Source organism: Ptychodera flava, chromosome 6 (genome assembly GCF_041260155.1).
Source record: "Ptychodera flava strain L36383 chromosome 6, AS_Pfla_20210202, whole genome shotgun sequence".
NCBI classification, from domain to species: domain Eukaryota; kingdom Metazoa; phylum Hemichordata; class Enteropneusta; family Ptychoderidae; genus Ptychodera; species Ptychodera flava.
Window position 1 is genome coordinate 16246723 of NC_091933.1, and position 11282 is coordinate 16258004.

The window sequence follows — 11282 nt, forward strand, 5'->3', positions numbered from 1 at the left end:
AAGGATAAGCTTCAGCAAATCTTGGGCGTACCAGTCTTAAATTAAGGTCGGCATGCTCACCATTGTACTGAGCTTCGGCGCCAAGTTTCATATAACCTTTGACTAAGCTTTGACCAAGGTACTGCGCAATCGCGTACGCATCGTCCTTGGCGTCAACTCTGCTCGGCCCCGGGCGCTAGATGTCAGTTTGACGACGATCGTTCAATTTTTGATTCTGCTTTCATCTCTTTCGTGCTATAACTACGGAGGAAAGCACATTTAATGCAATAAACACAAATGTTGATATACAATGTACTTTATACCATTAATTCAAGATAATCTGAATCAGGTTGACCTAAATAACAAGCTTAGAAATGAAGCCTTAACTTGCAAATCATATAAATATAAAAGTAATTAATTAATTTGACTTGTTAACTACAATGGTGTCTCAGGGGCTAACATGATGAATGATAGAAATCAATGCCAATATTTAGAAGTAATCTTAGCAATCAGCTATCCTCAATAACTGAGTGGTATATTCGTTGCTGAGACGCTTAATCTCAAACAAACTTTGCACTCAATCAGCTTGTTGGCTCGTATATTTAAGCAATAAAGCAAGTCCAGTGATGGTATACCACGAGATTTTGACCAGTTCACAAATGTGCACGAGCAATAGCGAGTGCATATATGAAGTGAACTGGTCAAAACTAGTTGCTATTACATCAGAACAGTATATTGAAATTCAGGTATGGAACGTCAAAAATGGATTTTTGCATAAGCCAGCCGTGTTGCCTCACGAATACTACGGTTCTTTTTCACGTCTCGACCTATCATATCGCTGTATTTGCACCATCAATATACTGGTGTACTGTGATATGATATGGTATATTATATTGTCATACTATTACATTATATTATACAAAGTTTCCCTTCGTCCATTACGGTTCTGGAGATACATTATTGTGTAAATAACCGAATCACCATGATTTACAAATGATAGGAAAAAACCTGAAATTTTACAGTTTTACTGTTATTCCTCGTGAGGTCATCAATACTGTTATTCATGTCATGTATGTTCCGCTTAATAAATTCATTTAATATATTCGTTCATAGAAAGACTCACGCCACAAATCTTCGACATATTACTACACACCGTGGGAAGGAGCGAAATAGGCATGGGTATAGGCTATAATAAACCGATAATTCTGATACCTCATAGATAAACTTTATCTTCTTTCTACACGTAATGCGGATGTCTTAGGTGCGTTGATTACTGTAATACTCTCCGTGAAATCAATTTCTTTGTCGTCTGGAGGCTTGAATGAAAAGTGTTTCATTACATTTGCGAAAACGAGAAACAATTCACTTTGGGCAAGATCTTTCCCAAGACACACCCTTGGACCTGCAATGTAAAGGGACATGAACACTATTAAAAACAATTACCATATTGAAAATATCGCAACATGTTTAAGTGTATGATAGTCGAAATCGCACCAGAACTGACGGAAATGGGATTTGTAACCCTTCCACCACTGTGGTTTGAAACAATCCCATTATTTCTATGGTAAAGGTGGACCTCTAGACAGGGAAATGGGGGTGAAAGGGTTAAAGAATGAACAAAAAAGCCAAATTGATCGATTAAGAGACTAAAACAGAGACGGAGAAGGCAAAAGCAGACTATATTAACGTGTTCTTTCGCGTCGATGAGCGACGATTTCCAAACATTCAGTACATCTGTGAGAACAAGTCAAAGGAGTTTATAAGTAATAAAAAATGACATTTTTACACTGCCGTCATTTTTTGGTGTCTCATGAATACATTAAAGAGGCTCGTTACTCTCTAGCCATTGAATATTGTCGGTAATTCTTTGGTAATTGTGAAGGGTTTCACATCTGGTATACTTTTGTCACATGAAACTTAGAAAGTTTGGAAAATAATAAATGTAAACTACCGTAAGAGTAGTGTGCAAGTAAATCCGACTTGCCAAACCGGCCATCGTCTTGCAGCCATCTTTGGGGATTAAACTCGCCTGGCTTAGACCAATACCTTTCATCTTGGTGCATGGAATACATGTTAGCGAAGACCATCGTGTTAGCTGGAATGTCGAAACCTCTAAATCGAATTCGTCTCGATGTGGCGTGTGCTAACCCGACAGGTACCAAGGTCGTGTGTCGTAAGGCTTCGTGTATGCATGCTTGGCTGTAAGGTAATCGATCGCGGTCCGAATACCTTATCGGAGACGGCTCAGGGTAAGCAGTGTCTATTTCTTTCTGAACTCTGCGCTGCACATCTTGATATTGAGCCATGTACATGAATATCCAGGTAAGCGATGAACCTGTTGTTTCAGTCGAGGTCCTCACCACGTCTCCGAATTCATCAGGCAAATGGGGATCGTCCAGGTAGTTTAGCGAGGGTTTGTGCTCTTTCATATAGTCTCTCTTCGTGAGGAAGATGTCCAACACATCTCGTGGCGAGGAAGGGTCCAGTGTACGTTGATGGGCGTCTATGTATTTTTCGACCATACGATGAAAAACATGAAGTTGAGAAAGGAGCTGCTTTTTTATAGCTATGGGAAACCGCCAAAGAAATGGAAATACGTTTATCACCCCGGCGGCCCTGAACGATCTTTGAATTTGAACACCATTCTCGTGTATTAGTTTGTGGTGTAAATCGTCATAGTCGACCCGCTTACCCAATAGAATGGCTGAATTTATATTGTTCATTACTTTGGTCATCACGTCACTGAGAAAACAATCAATAACCTGTCCTTTAGTTTTGTCAAGAAAGTCGTACATATAGTTCATTTCTTCGAGAACTCGATTTTCGATGAAGCTGTTGTCATTGCCCAAGCCAAACTGACGGAATGCCGTTTTAAACAGTGTCCTTCGCATCTTCCATTCATAATCAGTCTGTCGTACAACCAAAACTGTAAAAAAAGGTAATAACGTTTTTTCATTCCTTGTAGTGTCCAAAAGCAAAATAGCAATACTCTTGTGTGTGAGTTTGTATGTATGTATGTATGTATGTATGTATGTATGTATGTATGTATGTATGTATGTATGTATGTATGTATGTATGTACGTATGACTATGTCTGTCTGTTTGTCTGTCTCTCTGACTGTCTGTCTGTATCCATCACTGCACGCACGCCCGCATGCATGCATGTATGTATTTAGCTCTGCCCCTGTCCCTCTGACTCTGACTCTCTCTCTCTCTCTCTCTCTCTCTCTCTCTCTCTCTCTCTCTCTCTCTCTCTCTCTCTCTCTCTCTCTCTCTCTCTCTCTCTCTCTCTCAGACTCTGTCAGTTAGTTTCACAAACATTGAAGTTACCCATTACAGTTGGCCACATCAAACACTAGAGCAGCTCATTTGCATGGCAAACATGCAAGAAAATACACGGAAATGACCTGTCGTGATCTACCTTTAATACGAATGTCGCTCTCAATTCACCGCATTATACAATTAAATGGTTGCAATGAATGTGTTTCTCAATATTTATCAAATGACGACCTAGAGTCCCTAAAGAATGACACAGCCATATCTCCATATCTAACTATTCATCTCTCCATTCTCACCTTCTCCGTTATGAACTTTACAGTGAAGGTTATCCGGCCTGCCAGAAAAACTACTTCGATTTTCCACAAATGCTTCCTTTACCGCATCATAGCCATGCAGAATAACGGCGAGATTACTCCCAAGTCGCACGCTGATGACGTCGCCGTATTTCTTGGCCACCTCATGGTACCATTTGCCAGGATTAGTCGTCAACCATGGTATCACGCCGACAAGTGGCAAACCCACAGGGCCAGGCGGAAGATTCCGTGGTCGATTTACGAGCCATGCAATCAGCAAGAAGACGGTAACTAATAATACCAATATGTCCAGCATGTTCTCTTAACTTTCTGTCAAAACAATAACAGTTACTATGTTATATTTTCTAACTGATTAAAACTAGTAAAGAATATTCAATTTTTAAGTAATATTTCTGGGCAATATTGCCCATAAATAAATGATTATAGAGAGACCTAGTACCTAGTCTTACTGAAATGTGCATTACAGCTCTAAATAGTAATTCAGAATAAGTATTTCCGCACAAAAATTTTAACAAAAGTTTCTGTGCTTAAATTATATCCAAGGCACTGTATTGTACAAACCAGAGTTTTCTCTCAATTGCGCGATTGCACAAGTTCTGCATTTTGACCTGTTGTCTGCCCTGAGAAAATTAGTGACAGCGCGAAAATCGCGCACGAAACACAGAGAACAAGACTCCGCTTATATGCTGGCGACCCAAGCGCATAATGTAGTTCAGCGAAATGAACGGCCAAGACGTACTTGCAGTTCAGTCTCCATGGATACTAGAGCAATTTCATGTTCGTGCTTTGATAGCGGTAAAGCTTGAAAACAGAACTTGAACACAATCAATGGCGGAATTATGGAAAATAATAAAGCATTGTGTAGGCACGCTGCAGTCACGATCTCGAATGCAATGAACTGCAATCGTTTGATCACCGCATGGATAACCCCAAATCGTGTGCAAGGAAAAATACGTCAAATTCTGAGTCGGGGAACCCCGTTGGTGACAAGAATTGTATATTCAGCTGTATGCGACGAAGACGATTAATTGAACCGGGTGACGATCGATAGTTATGATATTTGGGAAGCGCTTCATAGGAAGGCAAACCAACATCAACACTGCCCCCTAAAATGTCAAGTCCATCCCCTAATTTTGATGAATGGGATACACAGTGCCCCTTTCAATGAACATGCAGAGAAAACACTGATAAAGATTGATATTTTTCTACAAATCGAAGTAGATTATATGCAAAGTCCTTATGTGTGTTTGCCTCGAGTAAAGCTCTGCTTGAGAAGCTGCTAGTACTGCAACGTTTGCGTTACCTTATCTGCTCATCAATTCAATAGAGAAGGTGAACGCCACGAATCTCTATATATACCAGAACCGTGGAAACGGCAAAGTATGTGTGCATCAAAAAACCTGTTGAAAACATCATGGAAGTATCACTACTTGTAGTACACCTTTCCCATCGAACATGAACTTTGAAGCAGTATCATGGTAATGTTACCTGTCAATGTACTGTGCTGGCAGTTTCTCCTCGACCACAGTGAGTATCATGGACAATACACAACCCTTTATACTCAGTCTTTAGGACGCGATTCGATGAACGGACCTAATTAAACTCTCAAAGTTCGACAGGGATGTATCAATAAATTGTTTCGAAGATTGATGATCTTGTCTCCGTCTAAAACTATTGTCAAAGATTTATTTAACGATCTCTCGATAAGCAATATTGAACAAGCTGTTATCAGCGTACTTTACACAACCACATATATCAACTTAATCTCTTTGTTCAGCTTAGAAAACGTGAGGTATTGGTTTTATCTTATGTCACATGATTTGTCAGTACGCTAGTGCTTGCGAATATGTGATCCTGCTCTCAAACAGATGTAGTTTTTTCCTGTGTAGCAATTGATATTATTTCGGTATCAAGGGACAAGGACAATTGGTTATGTTTCCGATACTTTATTCATGTAAACCATACTCTGTCATCCATCCATCCATCCACCCGCCCCCCATCAATGCATAGATACATGGATACAGGCATACATACATACATACATACATACATACATACATACATACATACATACATACATACATACATACATACATACATACATACATACATACATACAGACAGACATACATACATACATACATACATACATACATACATACATACATACATACATACATACATACATACTACATACATTCATACATACATACATACATACATACATACATACATACATACATACATACATACATACATACATACATACATACGTACGTACGTACGTACGTACGTACATACGTACATACATACATACATACATACATATATACATACATACATACATACATACATGCACCTATACAAACTTACCTACCACGTCCGTCAGTACATACATGTTACACTCATGCATGTGCACATACACATATATGCATGCATGCATGCATTCATAAATACATGCGGACATTGGTACATATATCATTATTATACTTACAGCATTAGCATTGATTATTGCCAATATTTTGAATTAGCTGAATAGTGCATATGCAGTCAATTATCCATTGCTTGCATTCATCAAGCCTGTATTCATGTTGAGGTAACTATATGACACGTGTGTTATTCTACAACACAGTGTGAATTTATGTGTATTGATGCAATGGGAACGCATGGTTGAATTGAAGTGCACTGTCCTTCTATATTATCACTAGTGTAGAACGGCCGTGGAGGTCATGGGAAGCGATAACTTTGTTCACGAAGCTGTCGGTTAATAAAGGTGTGAAAAATGTCATCTGTAGAACACTATTCAAGAGCATAATACTTGGTACACTTGATTAAACGCTCCAACAAGAAAGTTTCGTTACAAACATGTTTAGTCCACTTTAATTTGCTGGACACTAATATGTAAGTTTGACTGAAATTGAGTATAAACTACCAGAATATGAATAAGGGCAGGGTCTGCATGGTATAAACAGGGACTAGCAGGCCTTGAGACGTCAAAATAAACTCTAAAAATGTTAAGATAATCGTAGAACTGTCAACAAATTTTGGTCGATATTGTTTGCTGTGTCATTTTTTAGTCGGTATGAAGGTCGCGTTATCAACTTTAATATTTGGCTTGGCAGTCATAATTTTAATTTTTCCTGTTAAATTCAGGTTTACAATGCCCGATGACCTTTAACTTACTGGGTCGTTACACGTATTGAACTTTAGCCTAAAGACTCACTTAACCCCATGATCCAAGTTTTCAGCGACGAAGTATGTTGAAAGAAGGCCTGGGAACAACGCATGATATTGTTTTATTCAATGGTTCGTAAAGAGGATGTCATTAGTTCAATGTGGGATTAGAAAGTTAATTCACCGAGTTTCTTTAACCCTGTGCACCCTTCCATAAATTAGTAAAATCATGAATTAAAGCTCGTTCCGGAGCAAAAGAAGCAAACGGTGGCATATCCAGACTTTAAATGGAATATGACCACAGAGTCAGTCATACCTTGAAGGCAAGGAACACATTTTAATATTTTTTTTTAATTCGCAGATGTACAACTCTGGTTTCATTTATAAGATACAAAGTCAAAAGTTTGTAAAGGTGTTACAGTATGACATGCGTTCTGAGGTTACTCGCTGAATCTGGTCAAAACAGCTGACAAAACTAGCTTTGAGTTTTCCTGGTGAAGGAGAAGAGAACGTGAAAAAAGTGTGGGGAAATCGCCAAATCGTTGAGGAGTAGATTTTTATATATAATCCCCCGTATTCCGAACGAGTGTGGCTGCGTCGTGGACGAGTGATTCCCGTGTAGCGGCCGTATCCCTCTGAGCATAGATCCATGATTAAACCTTTCTGAAAGGAAATTACTGGGAAAGAACGATAGGGACTATTTTAGAAGAATCCATGCGCTTGTGTTATGCGGTCATGGCTGTGTCACAGCTGACTTGACTGCCCTCAGTGATCAGCTGTATTTATAACACACCTCATCCGCAGTCTGTGTTCTAATTCGCCAATTGATAGTCACATGGGATGCGTTCTTTTTGTGCTGATCCACGTAAACGACGTTATCAGGCATCATTTGCCGGAACTGTTACCTGCCAGGCATCCGAAAAATGATGCCCGCTGACGTCAAAAAACATTGGCGCATGCGCGAACTGGAATGTAAACAAAGATGTCGTCTGCGGCCGAGCGAAACGATAGTCGAGAAATTTCCCGGTTTATCCTACTTTCTGAAGAAGAACTGAATGCTCTGGTTTCCACCAAGAACTCGAAACGAACGAAAACGATAGTCAAAGGTGCATTGAACGTTTTGCAGAAGTATTGCGACCCTGTCGGGAAAAAACTTTTTTTGCCGATATTGCATCATTCATGCGACAAGTTTTGTGTATAGTACGTTCTTATGCATGGCTACGGATGAGGTGTGTTATAAAACACATATTGACTGGCCATGCGGGCGACAGCATACGTCTTTAATATAAGCCCTCGGGCCTGTAAGTCACCCCCAAAAACAGACAGTTTGCCTCGCCCTACGGCCTCGGGAAACAGTCTGTTTTTGGGGTGACTCACAGTCCCTCGGGGTACAGACGTATGCTGTTGCCCTCATGGCCAGTCAATATGTGTATATTGTAACACACCTCATCCGCAGTCTGTGTTCTAATTCGACAATTGATAGTCACGTGGGATGCGTTCTTTTTGTGCTGATCCACGTAAACGACGTCATCAGACATCATTTGTCGGAACTGTTGCCTGCCAGGCATCAGTTCCGAAAAATGATGCCCGCTGACGTCAAAATAATCACTTGCGCGTGCGCGAACTGGAATGTAAACAAAGATGTCGTCTGCGGTCGAGCGAAACGATAGTCGAGAAATTTCTCGGTTTATCCTACTTTCTGAAGAAGAACTGAATGCTCTGGTTTCAAACAAGGACTCGAAACGAACGAAGACAATAATCAAATGTGCATTGAACGTTTTGCAGAAGTATTGCGACCCTGTCGGGAAAAACTTTTTCTGCTGAACCACTCCAACATATTACATCATAAGCTTACATGCCACAACTTTTGTGTATGGTACGTTCTGATATATGACTACGGATGAGGTGTGTTACAAAACACATATTGACTGGCCATTAGGGCAACAGCATACGTCTTCAACCCCTCGGGCCTGTGAGTCACCCCCAAAAACAGACTGTTTCCCTCGGCCTACGGCCTCGGGAAACAGTCTGTTTTTCTGGGTGACTCACAATCCCTCGGGGTACAGACGTATGCTGTTGCCCTCATGGCCAGTCAATATGTGTATAATGTCGACTCGGAGGTTAACTTCGAGCAAGCCGAAGCTGCTCTTGTGGATAATGGCATCTCTCGTAGGGCTTTTTCTGTGCGAATCATGCGAGAATAGGAAAGACTATGGATTTTTAACGTAAGTTATTTATTTGGTACTTACTATAACATCCATTTTTAGTGGAAATTCATTCATAAAATGATTGGACGTGCCAGCGGGACGTCGCGACACAGCCGCGGCTACCACTTAAGAACGGGTTATCATTCTAAGAATTCTGCTTTGCAAACTTTGTGCGAATTTTTCAAAATTACTAATTATTATGTTTTCAAAATATCAATAGTATATTTAATATTTTACGAATAAAATGAGCTTGTTTAAATATTACGAAGAACGGTATTCGACTCTTATTCTAAATTGGTAAGACTACGAGCAACTAGTGTTTCTAAGTTCAGACGAAGCAAGTTCAACAACAAAGTACAATTCAATGCGTGTTATGAAAGGATAATACAATGGCTTGCACTTCTAAATATACTGATAACTTTGTGAAATCGTCGCTCATGAAAGATAAAATAAAATGGCATTTCTTCTGATATGTCTCAAGTCCGGAGTATCGTCAATGCTGTCAGAAATGATGAACGCTCGTCGCTTCCTTTGCTTGACTCGTTGACTGCCGCTGCAGCATTGATCGTGATGTTAAACTTTAAACCGGCTCGTCGCTTCCTTGGCTTGACTCGTTGACTGCCGCTGCAGCATTGATCGTGATGTTAAACTTTAAACCCGTCAATGTTACTTCAGAAATCATTTTTGCGGCTGCGGGTATTATTGGTACTCTACTGTCTTGGGTTTTCGCAAATTAACCATAAATGTAATACAACTCAATTAGAAATGTAATTTACTTGAAGTAATATCTGGTCATTTATTAATCGAGTAAATATTAAACTTCAAGACTAGTTTAATGTTTTGCATACTTTCCTGAAACTGGGGTTCCTTTCCTAAACACAGAATAGAAAACATTTAGAACACTATCAGAAAACGGCGAGATACCAATTAAACCGTTAGATATAGAAAGTGGAACAGCAGTTCTAGACACCAATGATTACATATAATAGGAAGCATCAAAATAGGTCTTAAACCAGTGATGTCACGCAAAGTGTACAACAGACGACTCAGAACAAACAACAGAGAAAAAACAACCTTCTGACAGAAACGTACAATACAAAACATGTTTACGAGAACATATCTATATTTCAATCTGGTAAACAAAATACGAACACAACCTTTAACACAGTTGAACAAAATTAGACATCCTAGCTTCCCAGTGAAAGAACAAACTTCAAGGTTTTCTGTGGTTTATTCACAGTCTCCCTGTCGCTGTCAAAGCCACTGCGTGGGTGCCAGTAGGGAGCAACGATGTCATTCTCCACATTCTTCACAACATTTCGTGAAGACGTTTTTGATTCACTTTCCATTGCACACTAAAAGGTGCACAGGGCAATGATGGGTGGATGTCTGAGGTGTCAAGCATCGCACAAATGTAAATGCCCGAGAATAAATCGACAATATTTCTTGACAATGATTTTTGGTCTTAAGGGAGGGATTTGCAGCTCGCAGATATTTTATAAATCATGTACCAAGACATCCGGCAGTGTCAACTCCATGACCCATATCAAAGAAATTCTTCAGCATGCATATTTGTTGGGTAAGAAAGGTTAAATGACGCATTTGCGCTGGTAAACTTAAGATAAAACATGATGAATGTGACGTGTTTTTCATGGTTTTATCTAACGACAAAGGCGTGTAAGTGTAAGATATCATCGTATTATTTGGTTTTTTTCGTGTACTCTGTCACGCACAGCAATCAAGCATACCGTCTGACGTCATCGTACTACGTGAAAACTTATTGTCAATAGAATTCGTGCTCATTAAATCAGTCTTCGTCTTTTTCTTTACTCTGCACTTGTGCAAATTGTGTTAAAATAGAATGTCTGAGTGTCTGGATAAAAGTCGAGGAGTTTCTTGACACATGGTAGATATAGCCAACTTCATTTACGAATCTCTAATGCTGAAAAGTAAAGTAGATTATGATCTATCAGTAGTACTTTGCAATATTGCAATTTAGTGCACTATGTCGATTTCTCGATGAACAATGGCCGACGACCAAACAAAAAGACTAGCTGAGCAGTGCTCTTCGCTTTTGCGCCAGGCAATAGGTATGCTGATGCCCCCGTTCAAACTTTGCAGGGTTTTTAAAAGTCATGCTGAAATTATTCTCAATTTACTTGGGGTAGAAGCAAACGCACATAGGTTGTATCTTCAAATAGATTAAACTATGTTGATACGGCAGAACTGTTGTTTACACAAACACATAAATAGCGCTATTACGGCAATTGCATGACGATAGGTTCTGTCTCGTCTTAGTCAGTCTTGAGTGTACCAAACTCTTGACTGCG

General features: G+C 39.7%; 1 protein-coding gene across 1 annotated transcript; it reads right to left on the minus strand.

Annotated features, from left to right (window-relative positions):
* Positions 1 to 205: 205 nt before the first annotated feature.
* On the minus strand, positions 206 to 5733 carry LOC139134980 (vitamin D 25-hydroxylase-like). Its single transcript, XM_070702102.1, has 4 exons — positions 5060 to 5733; positions 3554 to 3880; positions 1931 to 2905; positions 206 to 1381 (listed from the first exon to the last, which is right to left on the minus strand). Exons 2-4 carry the CDS (start codon positions 3864 to 3866, stop codon positions 1206 to 1208), a joined length of 1464 nt encoding a protein of 487 aa, XP_070558203.1. The 5' UTR covers positions 3867 to 3880; positions 5060 to 5733; the 3' UTR covers positions 206 to 1205.
* Between the last annotated feature and the right edge of the window lie 5549 nt (positions 5734 to 11282).

Bases quoted from the DNA above. Each gene is read 5' to 3' on its own strand.
- LOC139134980 (XM_070702102.1), bottom strand. From the start codon at position 3,866: ATGCTGGACATATTGGTATTATTAGTTACCGTCTTCTTGCTGATTGCA. The intron at 2,906-3,553 runs GTGAGAATGGAG...CTTTTTTTACAG, and splicing joins TAAAGTTCATAACGGAGAAG to TTTTGGTTGTACGACAGACT. The intron at 1,382-1,930 runs GTAGTTTACATT...TTTACATTGCAG, and splicing joins ACTTGCACACTACTCTTACG to GTCCAAGGGTGTGTCTTGGG.